Here is a 23,349-nt window from a genome sequence, read left to right as displayed (position 1 = left end):
CTAAAAATTATTTTCATTATTCAAAAATATATCGAACATAAATTTGATTTGTTTTATAAAAATGTCATTAACATTTCTATATTGCATATATTCTACAGTTAAAAAATAAAGAACATCGTCAGTTTTTATTTTAAAACAGTAAATTAAGATCTAATATATTACATTTACATCTTCGATCGACAGAGATGGACACTAGAATGCCTCAACTACAAAAATGAGGCTAAGACATACAATATGTATTTTTTGCGTGAAATTCACTGTCATCTGTTTAAAAGTACTTTGTAATGGAAGATTTTTTACACGTTTATTTAAAATTTATTTTTATTTCACGTTTCCATAGGTTCCATGACTACATCTACTATAGGTGTATCGGTTGGAGTTTCCATAGGTGTATCATCGGATTTCTTTTTAATTGAATACAATTTCTTTAATTTTTCATAGTGTTTGATATCCTATAAGTTATACATGTCTTGTTATGCAATTAACCTATATTTATAAAAATGAATGTTTATTTTTTATTAATGAAAAAAATGTGTTTACCTTCTCTTGTACGGACGGTCTTATTTTATCAAATGCAACTACGAAATGTCGCATAGAGATTTCTGGTTGTCCTGAATAATGCATATCCATTAATTCTCTTAATGCTTCTATTCCAGCTTCTCTGATTAAAGCTGCTAAGTCGGCTCCAGTATAACCATCACATTTACTATTATATCCTATTTCTTCAAGATTTACATCTGCAGCTAATTTTGGTTTGGTTGCATTCTATAAATATACATTTATTTCTAAAGGGAACAAATTTTTTTTAAATGGTTTTTGAAAAGAAAAATGTTACCTTTGTTAGTGCTCTTAAGATGTCAACGCGATCTGCTGAGGTAGGCAAATCAACATATAAAATCTTATCTAATCTTCCTGGTCTTAATACTGCTGGATCTATAATATCAGGACGATTGCTCGCAGCCATTAAAAATACTCCTTGTCGTCCTTCTACTCCATCCATTTCAGTCAACATTTGATTTACAACACGTGAAGTAGCAGAATTATCACCTTCTGATCGTCTGGGACACAATGCGTCCAATTCGTCAAAAAATATAACGCACGGAGCAGAATTTCTAGCTCTAATAAAACACTGTCGAACTGCTTTTTCACTTTCACCAACATACTGAAATAATAAAAATAAAATATTTAATAATTGCATTTTATAATATTTATTATAATCATCTAAATTATTACCATATTTAAAAGTTCTGGTCCTTTAACAGAAATAAAATTAATACCAGCCTCATTTGCAATAGCTTTAGCTAGTAATGTTTTCCCACAACCAGGTGGACCACATAATAATACTCCAGTTGGTGCTGTTAATCCTAACGCTATAAAATGTTCGGAATGTCGAATTGGAGCCTAGAATATTAAACAAAAAAAAAATATTTTATATCTTTTAAATATGTATCAAATTATTCCAATATTTTTAATTAAACCAATATAAATATACTTACAAGTATAGCCATTTGCAATTCTTCTCTAATATCTCGTAACGAACCGACATCATCCCATGTAACATCAGGTACTGTTGCAAAACCTTCTCTTTTGGCTGATGGCTGAATTATATGAACAGCAGTTTCAAAGTCATTGTGTTCAATACATAAATTTGATAGTCTTTTTGAAGGAAGTGGCGGATCATTACGCAACCAAGTAAGTAACCCTGTTAAATCTGGAGATTTGGAATTTTCTTGTATTACATCCATTTCCAAAGTTGTTTGAAGACTCTCTGCATTACTTGTTTTATTTAACTTAGGAACATTATTTTGATTTGAGGTAGATGGTTCAATGGTTACTTCTTCGACTAAATTACTAGAATTTTCAAAACTTTCAGTTTTTGTCTCAATAACAGTACTATCTTCTGGAATTTCTGAAGATTTATTATCTGGAACCGACTTCAAGTCTTCAAGTATTCTAATAAGAATATAAGAACATAGGAAAATATAATTGACCATATTAAATAAATTAATTTTAAAATACTTATTGAATATTTAAACAGCTACCTGTCCATAGCTGCCATAGCTGCTTCTCTAATTAATGCAACTAAATCGGCTCCAACAAAACCTGGTGTAAGTGAAGCTATTGTGGATAAACTAACATTTGGAGCAAGTGCTACCTTTTCTGTGTGCACAGCTAAAATCTTTGCTCTTGCATCTCTATCTGGTATACCCAGACACACTTCGTGATCAAATCGGCCAGCTCTCCTTAATGCAGGGTCCAATGAATCAGGTCGATTTGTTGCTCCAAGTACTAATACCCTAGTACCATTTTCTTTCAAACTTAGTTCTGCTCAATAACATATTTTCTACTTGAGAAATTATTTTAAAATTAATGTAATTTACTGCAGTTTGACTATAATAGTAAATTACCATCCAAACATGATAACAGTTGTGCAACAATTCTTCTCTCCATTTCTCTTTGAGCTGTGGCTCTATGTGGTGCTACAGCATCTATTTCATCTAAAAAAATTACACAAGGTGCTATTGCAAGTGCCTGTTCAAATAATTCTCGAATTCTTGCTTCACTTTCGCCTGATACTCCTGCTACCAATTCAGGTGCTGCTACTTTCAATAATGGTATATCTAACTCCTAGTTTTCAAAAATATTACATAAATAGTCAAATAAAAAGTAGAGCAACTATTGACACTAAAATAGTATCTTACTCCTGCAATAGCATACGCTAATAAAGTCTTTCCACATCCAGGTGGACCATGAAGTAAAAATCCTCTTGGTGGAGATATACCAAGTTGCTTAAAGATTTCTGGATGTTTCATATGTGCAAGTAATTTACATACAGTTTTTAAAGCTTTATCATTTCCTCCTATGTCAGCAAATGTGACTTTGGATTCAGAAATTGGTATCCCTTTGACTTTTTTTATGAACATGAATTGACTACTATCAACATCTTTATCGCGTTGTCGCTTCTTTGCAGATTCTACCATTGTATTTGAGGTTGTTGTAGTAGCTGCTGTGTTCAGTTGTTTTACTGTAGTAGTTTGTTGTATTTCTTTACTAGGCTATAAAAAGTAAATCAGGTAATGTCTCTGGTATAACATTATTTTGACATAATAGGCTTCATGTATCAGTACTATTATTTTGATGTAGATATCATATTAAATTATATTTGAAATAGATGATATTTAACAATAATAAATTTAAGAAATGTAACTCTATTAAAGAAAGCTTTAAATTTACTGTTGTTTGTTGTTCAACTTCTTTAGCATGCACAGCTTTTTCTGTACCCGAAGATGGACCTGGTTTCTGTTGATCTTTCTCCACAATTTCAGGTTCATTTATTTTATTTGAATTTGACTCCACTTTGCTTACATCATCATCACTACTAATATCTATAAGTTCCTTATCACTGGAATTTCCATTCTGTTTGTTTTGTGATTTTTTATACATTTTTAAGAGCATTCCATCTAACATAGTATTTTGAGGATCTGACTAAAACCAATATATTTCTTTCAAAATTTACTATATCATATTTAAATATTATATCTATATATACCTCGACATCAACTTCTTCCTCTTCATCTTCATCATCATAAGGAGACCATTTGCGAGAACAATATTTCTTTGCAAACATTTCTGTAAGTTCATCATATGCTTTACGCACTAATGCCCTGAAGGAACCTCGTTTTTTAATACGGTAATCTCTATACTTCTTTTGTAAAGCATCTGCCATTTCATTAACGTCAATATAGACTTTATTTTCATTTTCATGCATATACTAAAACAATAAAAAAATTAATTATTCAGAAGTACTAAAGTATAAAGTAGAAGATGTACTAACACATTATCTTAAAACAATTAGAATTACTGATTATATTAAGTAATTTTCCACAAAATTAAAAATATTGAAAGACATAAAGATGTTCAAAGTGTGGAATAAAATAAAATTTTATTTAAAAAAGCGACATTATATACAAGTATTTAACTAATTTGTATGAAATTATTTATATGTATTACACAATTATTGCATATTATATTTTAAGGTTCAATGCATAAATTTACCACGTAAACTGCATAATATAAAAAGTGTTGATTTTATACACTTGTTAAATTAAAAATTCTAAAAGTTATAAAATAATTCAATCACCGTTTGTACACGTGATATTAGTAATTGATCCCGTAAGTATTTATGAGAAGAATCAATTTTATGTTTATTATTCATAGTTTTTGATTTATAATCTCCACTAGATCCTTGTAATGGAATAATATCAATCGAAGCATTCAATTTTCCAACCTTCTGCATTTTTCTAATGTCAGGCGTCATAAACACTGTTGCAAAAATTAAATGATCACTAAAGTTTTATTTTTACTTTCTTATATGTTCCAACACGTGTTATCATGTACGTATCAACATTCTTTAAACACAAGTAAGTCTTCGATTTTAGGAAACTTCAATACTTTAACTATAACCAACTATAACGAAAAGAAAAAGAAAAGAGTACATCGGTAAAGCGGGAACAATTTCCCTAGTAAATTATTTCACAAAGCTAGAAATAAAAAAGAATAATATATAGAGTGGAATGTATTCAAGTCAAAGATCATTTGAAACTATAATTACGCTATGAAAAATTATATTATATAGTTTATTAATCTATAGAACATATTTTATAACAAAAACTTTCAGCATTTGTTGATAATATATATTTTACTATTTTTATATATTTTTCGCAATTACTTGTAAAAGAAATTTGAACTTAAAGGAATGAATACGAGTTGTATAGCTGCATTATCAGAGGTGAATAGAGAGATCGTCGATGCAATGTTAGGAAAACAGCTGGAAGATCCATACTAAAAATAAGGCTCCCTACCGGCAAACGGTCGAACTATATGCACATTTCCGTTGCTATTGGTGGGAGAAACATGAGACCAGTGAAAGGACGAAAAAACATAAAAATTGTTTAAAAGTTTAATTAAATATTAAAAGTACATTGCTTTTTTTGTATAGATTACGGAAAAGCCACCTTGGGAGCAAAAACAACAATCAGGATGCCACAAGCACCCAACAGGAACCAACAGTAACTACCAGTAACGATCTTCGTGGAAATGATTATATGTTACGATAAAAAATAAAATTATTTATTGCAAATAAAATTTATAATCAAATAGAACAAAATAAAATAAAATATAATATAATATAATATAATATAATATAATATAGCGTAAAATATATGTAGAAAGGTTTTCAATAAATCAGAACAGTTTAACGGTATGTTACAGTCTTGTTATTTATCCTTTCTCCTATCCAATACTATACACCAAATTATATTCTCCTGATACAAAATCAAGACTGACGAAAATCTTTTTCGAAAACTCGAAAATTTCAATTTTAAAAAATTCCTGGAATATGACGTCATTTCCAAGAATTAGCGAAATTGTGCCACTTTTTATGCTATTATATTTTTCTGATACAAAATTGTTCTTTCGACCGACAAATTTTTTTTGACAACAGAATTTCTTAGAAAATGACGTCGTTTTCAGCAATTTAAAAAGATTTCAAATATTTCTATGCTATCTTATCCTCTTAATACTTATCTCCACTTAGATACACAACTCACATGGAAACAATATACTAAATCAATAATGGACAAAATACAGACAGCAAGGAGACAAATGCATTGGCTAACAAGTCGAAAATCCAAATTAAGCATAGAAAATAAATTAAAAATATACAAAACGATCATAAAACCAATCTGGACGTACGGAATACCACTATGGGGGACAGCAGCAATGAGCCATATAAACAAAATAGAGACAATACAAGCTAAAATTCTCAGAACAATAGTAAACGCCCCATGGTACATTAGAAACTAGGACATACGGAAGGACCTGGGAATACCAACGGTCAAGGAGGAGATTAGCAGATACGCGGAAAAATACAAGGAAAGAATAGTAACACACACGAACAGGCTAACTGCGGAAACGATCAACACCTCAAACATGAAAACACCCCGCAGACCTCACAAAGGATATAACCTAACAAACACGAAGATGGTATCCCGCTCGGGGTAGCCACCCACATGATAATCAAACAGTTAAAAAATTCTACCAAATGTCCAAATTGGGCAAATTGAGAATGTAAAGAATTAAATAAATAAAAAAAAACTTCGTACAGCCCACGTGGTACAAAATCAAACGCACATTTCCCCTCTCGTTGTGCACACACACATTTCTCCCACCAAAAGAACAAACCAGTGTATAGTTCGGCCATTCAACCGCTAGAGGCGGTAATTCGTGGAATGTACCTTCGGAACTGGTAGAATACATATCAGTATTGAGAACGTTTCAGTATTTTGTGAAAGCTTTGTAATCATACCGTATACCGTAATACTTTTCAATTAGTTGACGGCACACCATCATGGCGATGGGTTTTGGTTGCGTCTTTGATTTACAGTTAAGAAATTTGTAGTGATGGTCTAAATCGCATTTTTTTTATAATTGTTATTAACATCTGCAAAATCTTTTATTACTACTTTATTTTAAGTATATTTATATGAATTACAAACTTCATAATGGTAAAGTTGACAGAAGAAATGGTCGTGGCTCGGACGCGAATGTCTGACTTCTCTGCCGTAAAAAAACTTAATTGTTGGTAAGCGTTTATAACGATATTACCCTTCTCAAATGAGTTGTTATTTATTCTATTACTGTGTAATTGATTTTATGTGTAATTATATTAAAATGACATGTTCACTGTAGTACATGCTTATTTTTTAAGGAGTTCCAGTAGTACGATTTATAGTTGTTTTATGTTCTTATTGGAAAATAGATTACTCCAATAATTATAAATATTTTAGGTTTTATTATATTTAATAGAATGAAAACATTTCTTAATAATGATAAAAATATAAGAAAATGCAATTTAATATTTGTGTTTAAAATTGTACAATTTAATTGACTAAAATAAATACAAATTAATAAAGTTATTATACATGATTGTATTTAATTTATAATGTTAAACAATCAGTAAACTATTTCGAATTGTCTTTTGTGGAATAATTTTTTTTTTTTTAATATTTATAAATATATAACATACAGCTGGATATTTACATAAATTAATTTATTTATATTGTTAATATAGGGGTACAGAATTGACTGATGTAAGCATTTTAAGGAAAATGAAAAATGTGGAAGTACTGTCATTAAGGTAAATAATTAAGATCATAATCTTGATAATTAAGATCTTAATCTCTAATTGAGATCATAATCTATATATATATATATAATATATATCTATATATATATATATATATATACACAATATATATATATATATATATACACAATATATATATATATATAAATTGTGTAGAAATTATTACTTGGAAATTGTTTTATAAGAAGAGTTCATAATAGTAATGATCTCACTTGTTTATAATTTTTAATGCATTCTCTAATGCATTCCTACTATGGAGAGGTTTATATAAACCTCAAGATCATAGGCACAACCTACTACTTCAGAAGTTGTTCTACCCACATATTTTGAATTCATTGTAATATATTTCAATATTCTTGAAGAAAAATAAAACTAATTTGATATAAATACTGGCACATAATGTTTCTTATAATGTATATTAAGAATGACATCAATATTAAAAACTCTATTAGTAATATAATAGATTTTATTTAAATTAATTTAAATGAAATGGAATTTAGTGAAATAACAGCATTTATTACACAACTAATATATAAAATATACAGAATAGAATGTATATATATAAGAATAAAAAAAAAATAAATATATAAGAATATAATATATAATCTCATTTACTTAGGTGGTTACACCCACCTTTCTATATGAAACATTTTACCTTAGTGATCCTATGTATTTTAAGCATGTAACTTTCAATGTTCATGTAATCTTATATTACAATTGGGTTTATATATTTTGACTTTATTTTGAAATCCATTTTTATAATTTTCAGCAAAGCTAAGTAATTGTAATATGGCATTGAAAATATAATAAACTTTAATATAAACATAAATAACATTTAACATATTCATATTAATACTATGTTATATTTTAAAATCTTTTTCATTTGTTTATAGCGTTAACCATATCAACACCCTTGCTGATTTTCAATACTGTTTAAGTCTTCAAGAATTATTTGTTAGAAATAATAATATTGAAGATTTGAATGAAGTTTGTTATCTTCAAGGTTTACCAAATTTAAGAAATTTATGGCTTGGTGAAAATCCTTGTGCTGAGAAAGAAGGGTATTGTGTATGGCAATTAAAAAATTGATTAATTATCTGAGTAGGCTAGTTAAGTAATTCATTTATTTCTAGTTATCGGTTAGCAGTTTTAAGAGCTTTACCAAATCTACAAAAGCTTGATGATGAAATAGTATCACCTGAGGAAGTGCAAAATGCATTAACAAGAGGTCGTGTTTTAGTCCATCCTCTTGACATGTATGCTTCTCCACCACAATCAGATGCAGTTAGTCCAGAGGTAAAACTATTTATAAAAATAGGCCTTCTTCACACTATACTTATATAAATCATTTTTCATTACTTTGCTATATGTAATGTCTTCATTGAAATTTTGGTTTTATTAATGATATATGTTGTGCAAATATTATTAACTAAATCTACCATTAAATTTTAATCTATTTTTTTGTTTAATCCTATCATAATGATTTCATAAAAATAGAATGTTATGATATGTTAACACGTTTTTAACAAAGCCTTAACATTTGAATAACATTTACACAATTAGGATATTACTACTGAGTATATTGAAGAAACTGAAGTGATTCGACATCGAAGATATAGTTCCTCAAGTGATCAGGTAATATAAAATTCAAGCTGTATCAATTATTTTTATAATAATTTCATTTATAATAATTTTATAAACCTTTTATGATAATTTTGTTATAAAAATTACATATTATATTATGTTCTCATTATGCTATGACATATAAATATGCATACATTTATTTAATGTACGGGTATAATTTGTTATAAGACTTATAAAACTACTTGTTCACAGAGAAGTTTTGAAGAAACACAACATGCTCAAGAAGAGTACCATGATCCAGATCATAGAAATGCAAATTATAATGCATCACCATCACATCATTATTCTCAAAATAATCAGTATACGTATGAGGTAAGTCAATTGCATGTTTATTTTGCATGTAAAAGGATTTATACTAATATGTTTATATGTTTAGTGAAAATATGAAAGAAAATAATTATTCTATATATTAAAGTTCTCAATAAATTGATTTTATTTTAGTACTAAACTTAGAAATATAATTAATTTTCCATCTTAGTAACATTGTTGAGCAATATATCTAAATTAATATTTAACGAATAAGCATGATTTTATTATTGCTCCTTTTGTCTGCAATCATATACTGACAGCAACAGAATGGACAGTCAAAGAATCAAAGCAAAGATGACACTATACGTACAGAGTCGCGCAACATCAGTGAAAACGTGGCCACTAACACTATTGAAATGATCAAGGTACATCCCATAGATTGCACAATGTTTGTGCAAAGTAGTAATTTACTTCTAGTGTTACCTTGATAGTTCTAGTGTTCATTAGTTAAACTTATGTGCTACTTACAATTTATCACTTAGTGATATTGTTAATTTTAAATGGTTTTCCTTAATCAATGAACAATATGAATCAAGTATAATATATTTTGTATATTTAATCATATGCAATATATACTTGTCTTTCTAATATTTCTATTTGTATTAATATGAAGAATAATTTCAAAAACAGAAATCATTTGTGATTTTAAAAAGAAGACCATAAATTTTATTACGTTTTGTGATGATATTTAAACATTTTTGTATTTGGTATTAACTTTTACAATAGCTTTAATTTACAGAAATAGTTTAGATTCCAGTTTAAGATAAGTAGTTATAATGAATGGTTCACTGAGGCATGGACCACCCAATTATCAATTTTATTAACAAATACAAACTAATCATTAACTTAAATTAATTTTATAATATTTTATAAATTTTAGGAATATTAGGTATAAATGCACTGCAAATACTTTTTGAATTATAATTATTTTTAGGAATATGATGACCGACCAGCAATTTCTAGACATAATGGAGATTATGATGACAGAAGATCTTATGCAGAATATAGTAATAATGATACACCACAACGAACATACGCACCAACATCTCCAAGGACACAATACTCTACAAATGAAATTATAGATGAAAGACGCGCAGATAGAAATAGTTATGACTATGATAATAGACTGAAATCTGAATATAAAGAACATCATGACCATAGAATTAAAGATTATGAAGAGCAACATCAACCATCATCTCAATCTAGACGAATGGCAGTTCATCATAATGTAGAGAGGGTTAGAATTAAAAATTAATGTTAATTTGAAACATGCTGACTCTCTTTCTAGCTAAAATAATGAACAAAATAAAATTTTTCAATATTACAGGAAGATTTAAACCAAGTGCATGGATGGGTCAGACATTCAGATAAGGAGAAGTGTAGATCACAGTTTCACTATCACAGGAGACCTGTTACAAGAGTATGTTTCATGTGTTTTTATACAAATCTAGAAATATGGAACAAAAATAACATAAAATATTGTGATTTTAGAATTCCAACATTTTATCAGCTGTTTTATGCTTAGTTAAAGAGCTTGACTACCCGAGTTTGGAAGTAGTAGAAATGGCAGTTAGAAATCGAATGGATGAATTAGAAGAATGATGTTTCTGACGCCGTCCCCAAAATACTCAGGGGATGGTTACCTTCTCTCATATGGGTAGTGTTTCTTCAATTCCAAGTCCTGAATTTTCGGATTCTCTTGATAGTATGGTAATTCCTTGCCAGTATATTGATAACGATGCAAACTGTAATCTTGATCATCCTACATATGATCGGCATTCGATCGATGATAACGCTGATAAACAAAAAATTCGTCGTAATGGTTATGTGGAAACTTGTTCAATGCGAAGTCCCAAAAATATATCTGTTAACCCAAATTCAAAATATTTTGGAAATAATCAGAATGCATATAAACTTAGGGACTCTGTACCAGATAATTTAATGTCAGTAGTTGGTAACTGTGAAGAAAGGAAAACCAATGATGTTAGAAGAGTGGCAAGTAGTGACAGCATCCCCCGCAGTAACTTTAATGGTTTAGCTCTAAGTCCAGGATGCAGGGTTCTGAGTCAGGATTGTGTAAGAAGATCAAAAAGTCCCGATGTTAGAAACACAATTGTCCCTCTTCGCTACATTCAGTCAGCAAAAGGTACTTGGACATATAATTTGTAAGTTAAATTGCAAATAACATTAATACTCTCTCGAAATAATAATAATTTCTCTTAAAAATGTATTTCGAGAAATTCCTAAACACTATTAAGATAATCATTGCATAGTTAAAAAGAAATGGCATAATTTTGTCCAGTTTCTGAAGAGAATATATATATATATAAATATAAAATTAGAAACAATTGTGATATTTCTCCAAGGAGTAAAAAATAAAATTTTATCTCAATTATTTGGATGTAATATACAATGTATGAGTATACTCAAGATGACACGTTTATGTACTTTAAGTGAATAATGCAAAAATCAGAAATAATGAATTTTGCATTGTTTAGAATAAATTTAATATTTTATTGCATTAATAAGGTATTGAATGCAATGTTTTTTAACGTTACATTAATTTCGGTATAATGTTATTTATGATTTTCACAAATGTAAATAGAGTTGTGTTTTTAAATAGTCAAACATAGCTTTTTATAGCAGTTTGTTTAAAATATTGCAGAACTGTTACATATTTTCAAAGAGTTTCTATAAATTACGACGTGATACAATGTACTTAAATTACAATTTGTATATAAAGCATATAATCAAAGATGAATTTATGTCGAATTAGATATTTAAAAACAAAATATTAGATAATTTTAAGTTAAGCAAGACATTCTACTTATGTTTAATATCTCTAAAAATTGAATCTTCGCAATATACAATAATTTATAAAACAAAAGGTAACATAATTGCATATACACTTATACAAGATATGTATTTGCGAATTTTTGTGCAGTAACCGTGATAATTTTTTAAATGCTATTAAGTACCACAGAAAACCATAACAAAACTTTATATACTGCTGTAGTTTCTTTACTTTCATTATTGTTTCTATTGACAAATTTATGTGTGCGTTAACAGAATATAAATGCAATAAAAATTTTATTAATATTAATTGAATTGTAAGCAGAATTGTATTTATGATATAAGTAGCATAATGTGAAAATAAGATATATGGAGATTGATTCTGTGTAACAACACATACTACAGATTAATATTAGACTGATAAATATGTATGGCATATTTTTTGGAATGAAGTCTTCATATGTTATAAGTGGATAAACGATATAAAAACTGAAATAACAGGGCTACTAAATTCTTTCTACAATGTAAACCGTTCCAAGTAACTAAGCCAATTTCGAACTTAGATTTAAGATATTTTATAAAAATGCGGAACAAAATATTTTTTGTTATATATAACCGTCCACTTATATTATTTTATAAATAATTAATGTTATTGTTAATTAGTATTGTTAAAAGAATGATTATAATTAGTTGCCTAATATCTGTTAAGTGCAAAAAGCAGATGTTAAATGTTCTTTTTTTTTTTAACTTAAAACATGTTTTAAGACGAATTATATATAATAAAACCAATAGTTATAACACACGTTTTTTATTACTGTCAAAGTTTTAGACTGGAAGAAAAAAGTTAATATTGTTACTTAGTAATTCATTATTCGATAAATATTAAGTTTTTTTTAAGAGAACTAGTTATTTATTATAACAAATTTTCTTAATCAATATATACAGTTATAATTAACTTATTGCAGTTAAAATATTAATGTTTTACAAAATAAATTAGTTACGAAGATAACTATGTATTGATTTTCGCACGTCATTTCTTCATTTAGTTACTAAATAGATTGAAATATACAATTTGAAGCAAAATGCAATGTACCTGCTTCTAAAAGGATAACTGTTCACGACTATGAAATAGAAAATATCGCGCAGTCTCATTTAAATACATTACGTCGATTAATTTTATGTACATTTCTGTCGCTAAGACGACGCTGTCCGTAAACTACGTGTAAGTGCTAAAATCATAAAAGTACTCTATTTTTGAAAGTGGAAGTGAAAGTAAGAAAAAATGTCATTATATGCAACACCAATACTTTATTTAAACATGGGTGGTGAAATGTTATATGTTTTGCGACAAAGACTGAAGGCACAAAGGATAAGTGTTGATAAAACTATACAAGGCTAGTTTAATACTATACAAAAAAGTATACATTGTATGCTGCTAATTTATATTAGATACTTGTGTATTTTTTTATATATTTTGATTAATTTTAAAATGTCTTTTTCTATTTATATACAGTGTTAGACGAAGTAACTGCTGCTTTACTTAATCCTAAAATGCTGTCTTCTGTATTTGAGGAAAAATCTTTGACTAAGGTATCTCTTTTACGACCTACTTTAGAATGTATTGTGTTATCATCGATAATGAAACTTGATAAAAGTAGTATGAATAAACTGTTCGATCTAATGATCATGATGGTTAAATATCAGTTAACTGCAGCTACTGGTCCTGTAGAAGTTGTATTGTTAACATTAAACCATACAGATGCAATGCGTGACATGGTTAGCAATCCAAATGCTCAACAATGTATTGGATTAGTACACCAAATGGTAACCGATGTAAGCATTTTACTCATTGATTAAATTATTGATTTATGTCTAATTTCTAAAAACGATTTACTGATGATTCTAGTTTTATGGTACATTAACTTTTGAAGAAGTTTGGAATGCCAGAAATGATTGTTTGAAAGAATTAGAGTATTATTCCGTGAAAGTATCTATACTTCTTAGACTTGGATTACAAAATGATGATGGTAGCTTTAATTCAATGTACCATAAATACAATGAAAAATATGAAGAAAATAAAACTCGCCTTTCTGGTACAAAATTATGTGATATAGATTTGAAAACTTACTATGATGGTTCTTTTAATCTTTTTGGTGAACGAGGTACAATACTGGGCAAAAATATGTAAGTGTCAAATACGAAATTACCAAATTTTTCAAAGATAGAATCATATAAGAAGCATATTATACAGGTATTCGATGTTGTATGGCATATCAAAACTAACTTCTGAACAAGAAAATCATAATTACGTTAAAGAATGTGGTACAAAAGCAGAACTTGGTATGTTAGCTGTTCAACTGGGAACTGAAGAAACTTTGTACAAACGACCTTTTACTTTGAATTTATTTTCAACTGAAGATAATGATAATACAAATATAGAATGCGAGTCCGATTCTAAGGAGGGCAGTCAGAATGACGTTACAGTTACAAAATATGAAAAAACGAAATTTAATGAAGATTATAAAACGAAACTTGATATCATACGTACAGATCTTTTTAAAGATGATCATGAAGACATAAAATACAGCATGAATTTGTTAGAACTTTTAGATAAAACAGAATAATTTTATTTAAACTTATTTTTTCGATTACGCCATGATAATTAATAAAATAAATAAAAATGTTCTTTAATTTGTTATTTACATTCATATATAAAAATATTTCGTCCTGCACAAATCAATTAATACATCCTTTTACATAGAACAGCAATATTCCAGTTTGTGTAATATATAAAAAATCGTACTTTTATAAACATTTTATATTATGAATTATAATTAACATTACTCTGTATTAAAATTTTATTTAAAAGTGCACTACAAAATATGTATCACGTAAACATTAAATTAATGTCTCTTGCACAATAATAAATATAATTATTTTTAGTTCATATAAAATGTACTAAAGATAGAAGAAATGCAATTCTCAAAACTAAGTTATAATCTAAAAGAGAGTTTACTTTATAGCTTAGTCATATCCAAAATATATTTCACTCCAGTTCGACCATCAGTATGGAGTGCATTAATAACAGCTTCTTGATACTGACAAAATGGAACTAATTTATGTGGTGGAGCTTTTAATCTCTTATCCTTGAATAATGCTCCTAATTCACTAAACATCTTTTCACGCTCTTTGGAATTCATATTTACCTTTGTCCATGCTGTCATCCAAAATCCTTTTAATGTTATATCCTATTTAATTTTTGAGATTATTAACAAACATTACTTACTTAATTATACTGTACATTACTTTATAAATTTTAATTAATATACCTTGAAAATAAGTGCAGACGTTGGAACTGTTAAAGGTTCTCTGGACATACCACCATAAGTTACCATAATACCTCCATGTGCTAAATGTCTTAGAACTTCTAATGCATTTTGCCCGCATATACAATTAAGAGCTAATTTTGGTGAAGGTAACTTTTTACTTTTAAAAATTTGAGTTTTCCTTATTTCATCTTCAGTAAGAATTTCATCTGCACCCAAGCTCGTCAAGTAATTCTACACAGGTTTTATTAATCAACGGAAATAAAAATTTAATTTTTTAACTGTTTTTATACCTTTAATTCTTCTATATTAGGTCTGTCCCTTATAACACTAACAGATTTATAATTCCATATTTTACATAGTTGTATAATCATCTGTCCAACAGCTGAATTCCCACCATTTTGAATTACAGTATCACCAGGTTTTAATTCCACAAAATCTTTAAGCATTCTGTACGCAGTACATGGATTTACATTTAACATACTAGCTTCCACAACGCCAACTTCTTTTGGAACCTAAGATTTTAACATGTATCAAATTTTGAGCTATTGTGATAAATATTAGGTTGTTCCAAAATTCCTTTTGTTTTATAAGAAAATAATAGATGCACAACATTTTTTGTTTTATATTATTTTATTAAATTATATATGATGAATATAAAACAAAAAATGTTGTGCATCTATTATTTCTTTATAAAACAAAAAAGAATTTTGGGACAACCTAATATATACAAACCTTATTACTTGAAAGCACATTATATACCTTCAGAAGTTCTTCCACAGTATAATTTGCATGTGTTCTCCATGTTCCTAAATGCGTACCATTTGGTATAACTCTATCTCCAACATTTAAATATTTTACATTAGATCCAATAGCTATTATTTCACCAACTCCTTCATTCCCTGGAATAGCTGGTAAAGGCGGTTTACTTGGATATTTACCCTGTATTGTATTTATGTCTGCTGGATTAACAGGAGCTAACAACCATTTGACAGAAACCTTTATTAACAATAAATAACTTTTTATTAGAATGCATTACAAAAAAAAGTTAAAAATCATTTTAACTGAATTACCTGATTATTTTCTGGTTGATTAATAGATTGTGTTGTAACGTGTAAAACATCTACAGGTTCTCCATATTCTTTATAAAATAAAGATTTTACAGAATCTGTTTTAACACTAGCAGTCATTTTACGGAACGACATAAAATTCGTAACAATTGATCGTGATAACGGTGAAACTAAGCTTCTCATGTATATGACCATTTTAGTGTTCTATATGATACCTAATGATACTTATTCAAATATTTTTTTTTAAATTATTCTTTTAAATAATGTCAATAACAATTGAGAGATAATGCAGTGGTTTACTGTAATCAGCTATAAACATATGTCTACCTAGATAAGTTAGTATAGGATTTTAATTTACATATATAATATATTATTATAAGCGTTACATATGTTAAAACAAATTTATTTAGTTTAATTATTAATTAAATAATTGATTATTGTTTGTATTTATCAATTTATTAACAAAATTTCCGGGTATTGTTGTTTTGTTATTGTTATGTATTTATATAAATATATTTTAAAAATAATATTTGGATTACTTAGATACAAAGAGCTTATATAGTTTGAATAATTTTCAGCACTTATTTAACATATTTTTGTTAAATGTTCCTGTTTTGTGATTATAAAATCATATTAAAATATTAGTGGTTGTAGCAGAGGGTAAATTGTATCAGGGAGTTGTGCCTGGTTGTACTATCAGTAATACCAAGCGTGAATTAAGAAATTTCATGAGTAGATAGGGAATTTTTATAATATTAAAAAAGAAAAACGAAAAGGAGAAAAAGAATAAAAAACATGATAATTTTTTAATCTTAAAAGGTGGTTTCAACAGATAAGGAAAACAGTTGTAATTAGTACATTTTGACATGAGCTTAATAATCTCGAATTGTTACAATTTGTACAGTTACGATTTGACATTTCAATAGATGACATCATAAGTTTCTGGCTTTATTGCATATAACAATAGTTTTATACATTGTTATGTACATAAAAGAACTAAGTGGATTAATATAATTTCAAGGTAAATCGTTAAGTAAAATTTAATACTTAGACTGTTCTCATTATATCACAATAGCTTTCTACACAGTCAAGTTTACTATTGAAAGTTTTAATAAAATAAATGAATGACTAATCTATATATTTTTTATTATTAATCAATTCCTAAAGTGAATGTAATAATTAAAGTATTATGAAGATTATTATTATATATGTTCTTTTACAAATTATTGATTTAGGAAATTAGAAAAATGATGGCTTCAGAAGTAGGTTCTACAAACAATGAACCTGTACATGTCAAGATCAGTAGTGAAAAAGCTCCTCTAATCCATGGAAGAAGTGTTCTATATAGATTAAGCAATTTCTTTAAATTTGGACGAGTACAACAGACAGAAGGAGATGGATACGTAGAATTTGGTAGTTTGAGTGCAGATAGTAGCCGGACTTTGGGAACATTTGCTGGTGTATTCAGTCCCGTTACATTATCGATGTTCAGTGCCTTAATTTTTATACGCATGGGTATGAATTTTACAGAAGTAATTCAAGATATTGTATTGAGTCTATATAATTTCAATGATGAAACTAAATATACACCATCATGCAAATAAACTTTACATTGTAGGATATATCGTAGGCAATGCTGGATTACTTGTCACTTTGATACAATTCATAATTGCATATGGAATTTTGTTATTTACTGTAGCATCTGTATGTGCAATTTCAACAAATGGAGCAGTTGAAGGAGGTGGTGCTTATTGTATCCTTATTTGAATTTTGTTATTTTCAACAATTAATAATGTGTTACACATAAAATCCATCTGTTATTTAAAGATAAGATATCAGTTACTACCTTATGTTTTTAATATATATGTATATTGAATATGTTAGATAATGACATATATTTAATTGTTGTTTTTAATATCAAATTATTGATATATTAGAATTATTATATATCAAAATATATTTAAATATCAAAAAATTATAATATATAAAATTTTTATCATACATATATTTTCTTTTGGAAGCAAGTTTGCAATGAAAATTATAAGATATTCTAGAACTTTAAATATATTTTATACAAGCTTTTCCTACTAATTATTGTACAGTTATGATTAGTCGTACACTTGGACCAGAATTTGGTGGTTCTATTGGTACATTATTTTTTATGGCTAATATTGTCTCGAGTGCTCTTTGTATTTCTGGATGTGCAGAAGGTTTGATAGAAAGTTTTGGACCATCTGGTTATTTAGTTGGTAAAAGTGCACTGATACCAGATGGTGGATGGTGGAGATTTTTATATTGTTCTATATTAAATACTGCCAATTTAGTAGTATGTTTAATAGGAGCTGCAATGTTTGCAAAAACTAGTGTTGCAATTTTGGCTGTTGTATGTGTCTGTCTAATAAGTGTTTTTATAAGTTTTTTGGCCAAGGGATATATGGAGGTAATGTTGTGGAGAGCACAAAAATGATCAGAAACGTGATTTGTCTTTTATTACAGATACCAATTCCAAATGCAAATATGCTGGTTCAAAATGCAACAGAACATGTTAATGGCACTTATACAGGATTGCTGTCATCTACTCTTATAAGGAATCTTTACTCAAATTATAGTGCAGATTATTCAAGTAAAGGAACAATGACTGATTTTGCAAGTGTTTTTGGTGTATTATTCAGTGGCGTTACTGGTATAATGGCTGGTGCTAATATGAGTGGTACTTAAAAAGATTATTAATCAAAATAGTTTTTATTTTTACACATGTTTCAAGTTTTAATATATAATAATTATTTATATATAGGTGAATTGAAAAATCCAGGGAGAAACATTCCACGTGGAACTTTGTCAGCAGTATTATTTACATTTATATGTTATATTCTTTTATCTATTCTTACAGCTGCAAGTACAAGTCAATTTTTATTGCAAAATGATTTTATGTATATGATGCCAATTAATATTTGGCCACCATTCGTGGCAGTTGGTATATTAACAGCAACATTTAGTGCTGGTTTAAGTAATTTGATAGGGTCAAGTAGAGTTTTGGAAGCTCTAGCAAAAGATAATGTATTTGGTGAGTGATCAAAATATGAAGTTTTTATAAATTTCTTTTATATTTATTTATTTTGTCTACATTTTGCGTGTTTCATATTTATAGGTTCTGGTTTAAATTTTATAATACAAGGAACATGGAAAGGAAATCCAATTGCTGCAGTTTTAACTTCATGGACTTTAGTTCAAATAATTTTACTAATAGGTTCTTTGAATATCATTGCTCAGCTTAATTCAGTGTTGTTCTTGTTAAGCTATTTGGCTACTAATCTAGCCTGTCTTGGTCTTGAACTTGCAAGTGCTCCAAATTTTAGGTATCTTTTATTTTGAATTTACCTAATTTTGAATACTTTTAGGTATACAAAGTAATTATAATGCTTGTATATCTTTTACAGACCAACGTTTAATTATTTTACATGGCATACGGCTACAATTGGTCTTCTCGGTACATTAATAATGATGTTTGTTATAAATAGTATTTATGCTTCCAGCAGTATAATACTTTGCCTAATTTTAATCATTGTGTTGCATTTATTTTCGCCAAGTAAAAATGCTCCTTGGGGAAGCATATCTCAAGCACTGATATTTCATCAAGTTCGAAAGTACTTATTAATGTTAGATTCACGTAAAGATCATGTAAAATTTTGGCGACCACAAATACTGCTAATGGTAGCATCTCCACGATCAGCGTGTCCACTTATAGATTTTGTAAATGACTTGAAAAAAGGAGGACTGTATGTAATAGGACACATAAAAGTTGGAGAATTTTTGGGCCAGAATATCGATCCCACTATAGAAGAGTATCCACATTGGTTAAGTTTAGTTGATCATATGAAAGTAAAGGCATTTGTCGAACTAACAGTTACGAAAACTGTACGTGAGGGACTACATCACTTAATTAGGATATCGGGAATGGGAGCTATGAAACCAAATACAATTGTTCTTGGTTTTTATGACGAAGAAGCATCGATAGATTTCTTCAAGAATTCACAGTATGCGACTGATATATTTGAAAATGTTTCAACCTTACCAAACAGTACTGCGTTTCCTTTAAGACATACAAATGCAGAAAAAAATTTGGATCCAATACAATATGTAGGAATGTGTTCAGATGTGTTAAAGATGAAAAAAAATTTGTGTTTATGTCGAAATTTTCATACATTAAATAAATTACAAATAGCTAAGTAAGCACATGATTAATTTTTCATTAATATATGATTAATTTATATCGCTATATAATTTTTTAATATTGTTGTGTTTTAGGAATTCTTCTTTAAAATATATAGATGTATGGCCTGTGAATTTTTTCCAACCAACAGATCAAGATCCATTTGATACAACATCATTATTTATGTTGCAACTTGCATGTATTATTAATATGGTACCTGTATGGAAAAATCTACATCTCAGGGTATTTCATTGTGAAGTTTCAGATAATAATGCAAGTTTGAGCGTCTCAGATTCGCATAATTCGATTAGCGAATTTCCTCGAGTTTCTAACGAACTTCGTATAAGAAAATTATTAAATATGTTGAGAATATCAGCATCTATTAAACAAATTCCTAATTGGGGTACGCAAATAAGTGGGTTAAAGGGCCATTCTCTCATTGATTCGGCAGTGGAAAGTCAATATGAATCGAGTACTGAAAGTAACGACGTCTTAAGCAATGTTTCACGTGCTTATATTTTGAGGTATCTTGTGTAAATACATATTTTATTTAATGTCTAGTATTTAAAAATTTTGTAAATAACCGTTCTTTTATTATATTCATTTTATTTTACAGTGTGAATCAATTAATTAGACAACATTCTTCACAAACTGCTACAATATTTATATATTTACCTGCACCTCCAATATCAAATACATGGGATGAAAATGCTTTATATCGTCAGTATCTCCAACTGTTAACAGAATTAACAGCAGATTTACCACCCATAGTATTAGTACACGGTGTGAGTGCTGTTACATCGACGACACTATAATAATATGTAAATATAGGAATAGAAATTCTTATTGTGTAATTTCTACACAGAAAAGTGTTATTTAATGAATAATTTATATGACCTTAAGTTATAATTTTTATATATGCTATGTTTTTGGAAAAATTACGGGATTTGAAAAAATTCTCAAATACCAAAAATGTTTCTTTTTACAAATTAATGATTATGACCATTTCAGCAATAATAATGCGTTCTTATTACAATAAGAAAATCTCGTAACGAATATAGATTATTGCTGTGATAACGAATTTATTCTATAAGAGAATCTTCAAATATAAATATTTTTTAAATATTGTAATACGTCTTTACTAATAAATCTGTAAGCTGATATCTTATCATATTCATATATGAAACTACATATTTCTATACCAATTTTTTGTACTGCACCTGATATTAAAATAAATGCAATAAAATAACATTAGTAAGATCAGACGTAAAATTAACAAAGCATCATTTTTATATACACTTTATGAATTAATTAAAATTTTATATATGCTCATTAATGATAATCAATAAAATGATCGATTCGATAACTATTTTTTGTTGTATGAAATTTTTAAAAGTTTGAGAAGATATTCATCATAATCTAATATAGTAGTAACGAAATTACAAAAATCACTTTACTTAATCTTTAAATTTTTAGCTGAATTATTTTGTAATTCTAGTACAATTGTCTTTATTGCAATGTGTTTATTCATAACTAGGCTATATGTGCAACTAACTAACTTGAACAATTGTTCAAGACAATGACTGGAGATAATAGTGGTAGTAGTGTATCTGAAGTATGTATTAAGTTAGAAATGTGTATATTATTTGAACTTAATTATATTGATTATTACATTATTGTCTTAAATTTTAAATCATTACGAGTGAACCGAGTTTTAAGAGGTTACCAAGAGATCATTGCACACTTGAGTTCTTTTCAAATACCTCGATAGAATCATATTAGGCATAAGTGAAAACCATCCCCAGTTATTAGAGGTGAAAGAAGTTAAATAGATAATTATTAAATTTATTGTTTATTAGTTAGGATATATGTACAAGGTTCAAAAAGGTAAGCGTAAAGAGAATAGTGGCTTGAGTCTGAACCTTCTGAAAACCTTGATTCTGAAAATGATCTTGACCTTGAAGTTCAGGGTCAAATTTTTTTATATTGTAACGTATTCTACTCATTATGAGGTACAAAAATCTGAAAGAAACTATAGATCGCTAATGATCCCATCTCTTGGAAAAATATGAGAAAGTTTTAATAATTCTTAAACTGGTTTTATTCACGATACGTGTACATTCTACAGTTAGATGGGAGAAATGTAGCATCTATTGATATAAGTTGATATCCTAAATCTATCATTATATATTGCATAACTTTTTTTCTTTGTTCCTTCGTTTTTTTTACATGTGTTTCTTCTTTCTCTTTCCTTTTTCTCACTATTTAAAAAAGCATCTGACAACGAACGTGAATGTATGGGTCCTATATAAAAGCTTTACTGACTGTAGGTTGAGTATGACTAGTTTGGAGAATAAATTCTTTTAAAACTGCTCGTTTTAAGAATGGAAGAATGATTTTTCGTACGAAAATCCCTCTGAATACACTCTTTTCTAAATTTATAGTACTTGTATTGTATTTTTCAATAATCTCGTGTTTATATCGATTTATTTGTATATTTTGAGCGTTATAGTTAAATAACATTAGTAAATACAAATAGAACTAATTAAGGGTTGTTACAAAATGCTAATCATTATTGTTGATGTTCACGTATTGATCATATAGTAATCAATTGTTGCTATTTATTAAACAAGTCAAACTCATTAACCATTTGCATAACGCATTGTCAATGCATTTACGTAATTTATCTATATAACAACGTACTTTACATAGAAATGTTATTATAGTTTTCATTAATTGATAACGATTTTTTAATATCTTTAACACCATATATTACCTGACTTTGAAGCA

The 23,349-nt window shown here is 27.9% G+C and overlaps 5 protein-coding genes across 18 annotated transcripts; 3 read left to right on the top strand and 2 right to left on the bottom strand.

Annotated features, from left to right (window-relative positions):
• Positions 1–282: 282 nt before the first annotated feature.
• On the bottom strand, positions 283–6,329 carry LOC122574854 (nuclear valosin-containing protein-like). 8 transcript variants are annotated; one of them, XM_043742971.1, is made up of 13 exons: positions 6,165–6,277; positions 4,863–4,897; positions 4,142–4,323; positions 3,551–3,772; positions 3,235–3,486; positions 2,703–3,056; positions 2,409–2,628; positions 2,043–2,325; positions 1,497–1,953; positions 1,234–1,401; positions 836–1,162; positions 541–765; positions 283–452 (listed from the first exon to the last, which is right to left on the bottom strand). In XM_043742971.1, exons 1-13 carry the CDS (start codon positions 6,260–6,262, stop codon positions 327–329), a joined length of 2,949 nt encoding a protein of 982 aa, XP_043598906.1. In that variant the 5' UTR covers positions 6,263–6,277; the 3' UTR covers positions 283–326. The 8 variants fall into 8 exon arrangements, with proteins under 8 accessions (XP_043598906.1, XP_043598905.1, XP_043598907.1 ...); XM_043742970.1 differs by lacking the exon at positions 4,863–4,897 and having other exon boundaries at positions 6,165–6,329; XM_043742972.1 differs by lacking the exon at positions 4,863–4,897 and having other exon boundaries at positions 6,193–6,277.
• Positions 6,330–6,504: 175 nt separating this feature from the next.
• LOC122574857 (cilia- and flagella-associated protein 410) lies at positions 6,505–12,751 on the top strand. Of its 4 annotated transcripts, XM_043742981.1 has the most exons (10): positions 6,505–6,643; positions 7,133–7,198; positions 8,101–8,268; positions 8,341–8,503; positions 8,771–8,842; positions 9,044–9,163; positions 9,421–9,525; positions 10,095–10,397; positions 10,488–10,580; positions 10,652–12,751. In XM_043742981.1, exons 1-10 carry the CDS (start codon positions 6,564–6,566, stop codon positions 10,760–10,762), a joined length of 1,281 nt encoding a protein of 426 aa, XP_043598916.1. In that variant the 5' UTR covers positions 6,505–6,563; the 3' UTR covers positions 10,763–12,751. The 4 variants fall into 4 exon arrangements, with proteins under 4 accessions (XP_043598916.1, XP_043598917.1, XP_043598918.1 ...); XM_043742982.1 differs by lacking the exon at positions 8,771–8,842; XM_043742983.1 differs by lacking the exon at positions 9,421–9,525.
• Positions 12,752–12,887: 136 nt separating this feature from the next.
• On the top strand, positions 12,888–14,642 carry LOC122574859 (protein OSCP1). 3 transcript variants are annotated; one of them, XM_043742989.1, is made up of 5 exons: positions 12,888–13,347; positions 13,467–13,543; positions 13,658–13,786; positions 13,860–14,137; positions 14,205–14,642. In XM_043742989.1, exons 1-5 carry the CDS (start codon positions 13,236–13,238, stop codon positions 14,575–14,577), a joined length of 969 nt encoding a protein of 322 aa, XP_043598924.1. In that variant the 5' UTR covers positions 12,888–13,235; the 3' UTR covers positions 14,578–14,642. The 3 variants fall into 3 exon arrangements, with proteins under 3 accessions (XP_043598924.1, XP_043598923.1, XP_043598925.1); XM_043742988.1 differs by having other exon boundaries at positions 13,467–13,786; XM_043742990.1 differs by having other exon boundaries at positions 12,888–13,380; positions 13,467–13,786.
• LOC122574858 (enoyl-[acyl-carrier-protein] reductase, mitochondrial) lies at positions 14,616–16,949 on the bottom strand. Of its 2 annotated transcripts, none has more exons than XM_043742986.1 (5): positions 16,353–16,949; positions 16,015–16,278; positions 15,573–15,794; positions 15,283–15,513; positions 14,616–15,201 (listed from the first exon to the last, which is right to left on the bottom strand). In XM_043742986.1, the coding sequence occupies exons 1-5, from the start codon at positions 16,542–16,544 to the stop codon at positions 14,971–14,973; spliced, it is 1,140 nt and encodes a 379-aa protein (XP_043598921.1). In that variant the 5' UTR covers positions 16,545–16,949; the 3' UTR covers positions 14,616–14,970. The 2 variants fall into 2 exon arrangements, with proteins under 2 accessions (XP_043598921.1, XP_043598922.1); XM_043742987.1 differs by having other exon boundaries at positions 16,042–16,278.
• A 243-nt stretch (positions 16,950–17,192) lies between these two features.
• Positions 17,193–21,732, top strand: LOC122574855 (solute carrier family 12 member 9). Its single transcript, XM_043742979.1, has 10 exons — positions 17,193–17,370; positions 17,585–17,864; positions 17,968–18,102; positions 18,452–18,789; positions 18,846–19,059; positions 19,144–19,413; positions 19,498–19,705; positions 19,787–20,575; positions 20,655–21,083; positions 21,176–21,732. The coding sequence occupies exons 2-10, from the start codon at positions 17,597–17,599 to the stop codon at positions 21,372–21,374; spliced, it is 2,850 nt and encodes a 949-aa protein (XP_043598914.1). The 5' UTR covers positions 17,193–17,370; positions 17,585–17,596; the 3' UTR covers positions 21,375–21,732.
• The last annotated feature ends 1,617 nt before the right edge of the window (positions 21,733–23,349 follow it).

Source organism: Bombus pyrosoma, linkage group LG14, assembly GCF_014825855.1.
Source record: "Bombus pyrosoma isolate SC7728 linkage group LG14, ASM1482585v1, whole genome shotgun sequence".
Classification (NCBI taxonomy): domain Eukaryota; kingdom Metazoa; phylum Arthropoda; class Insecta; order Hymenoptera; family Apidae; genus Bombus; species Bombus pyrosoma.
Note: the sequence above shows the minus strand (reverse complement) of the source record. Positions and strands in the feature narration are given on the sequence as shown.

What these genes read in the sequence shown, in the direction of transcription:
- LOC122574859 (XM_043742988.1), top strand. Translation starts at nt 13,236, where the DNA reads ATGTCATTATATGCAACACCAATACTTTATTTAAACATGGGTGGTGAA. An exon ending in TGTTGATAAAACTATACAAG is followed by an intron (nt 13,348 to 13,466) that starts GCTAGTTTAATA and finishes ATTTATATACAG; the next exon opens with TGTTAGACGAAGTAACTGCT. An exon ending in TACACCAAATGGTAACCGAT is followed by an intron (nt 13,787 to 13,859) that starts GTAAGCATTTTA and finishes TGATGATTCTAG; the next exon opens with TTTTATGGTACATTAACTTT.
- LOC122574858 (XM_043742986.1), bottom strand. Translation starts at nt 16,544, where the DNA reads ATGGTCATATACATGAGAAGCTTAGTTTCACCGTTATCACGATCAATT. An exon ending in ATCAACCAGAAAATAATCAG is followed by an intron (nt 16,279 to 16,352) that starts GTAATTCAGTTA and finishes TTGTTAATAAAG; the next exon opens with GTTTCTGTCAAATGGTTGTT. An exon ending in CTAATATAGAAGAATTAAAG is followed by an intron (nt 15,514 to 15,572) that starts GTATAAAAACAG and finishes AAACCTGTGTAG; the next exon opens with AATTACTTGACGAGCTTGGG.
- LOC122574854 (XM_043742970.1), bottom strand. Translation starts at nt 6,318, where the DNA reads ATGTATTCTACCAGTTCCGAAGGTACATTCCACGAATTACCGCCTCTA. An exon ending in GATTTTGTACCACGTGGGCT is followed by an intron (nt 4,324 to 6,164) that starts GTACGAAGTTTT and finishes TTTTTGCAACAG; the next exon opens with TGTTTATGACGCCTGACATT. An exon ending in TCTTAAGAGCACTAACAAAG is followed by an intron (nt 766 to 835) that starts GTAACATTTTTC and finishes GTATATTTATAG; the next exon opens with AATGCAACCAAACCAAAATT.
- LOC122574857 (XM_043742981.1), top strand. Translation starts at nt 6,564, where the DNA reads ATGGTAAAGTTGACAGAAGAAATGGTCGTGGCTCGGACGCGAATGTCT. An exon ending in ATAATCAGTATACGTATGAG is followed by an intron (nt 9,164 to 9,420) that starts GTAAGTCAATTG and finishes ATATACTGACAG; the next exon opens with CAACAGAATGGACAGTCAAA. An exon ending in ACACTATTGAAATGATCAAG is followed by an intron (nt 9,526 to 10,094) that starts GTACATCCCATA and finishes AATTATTTTTAG; the next exon opens with GAATATGATGACCGACCAGC.
- LOC122574855 (XM_043742979.1), top strand. Translation starts at nt 17,597, where the DNA reads ATGATGGCTTCAGAAGTAGGTTCTACAAACAATGAACCTGTACATGTC. An exon ending in TGAAGGAGGTGGTGCTTATT is followed by an intron (nt 18,103 to 18,451) that starts GTATCCTTATTT and finishes ATTATTGTACAG; the next exon opens with TTATGATTAGTCGTACACTT. An exon ending in AGCAAAAGATAATGTATTTG is followed by an intron (nt 19,414 to 19,497) that starts GTGAGTGATCAA and finishes TCATATTTATAG; the next exon opens with GTTCTGGTTTAAATTTTATA.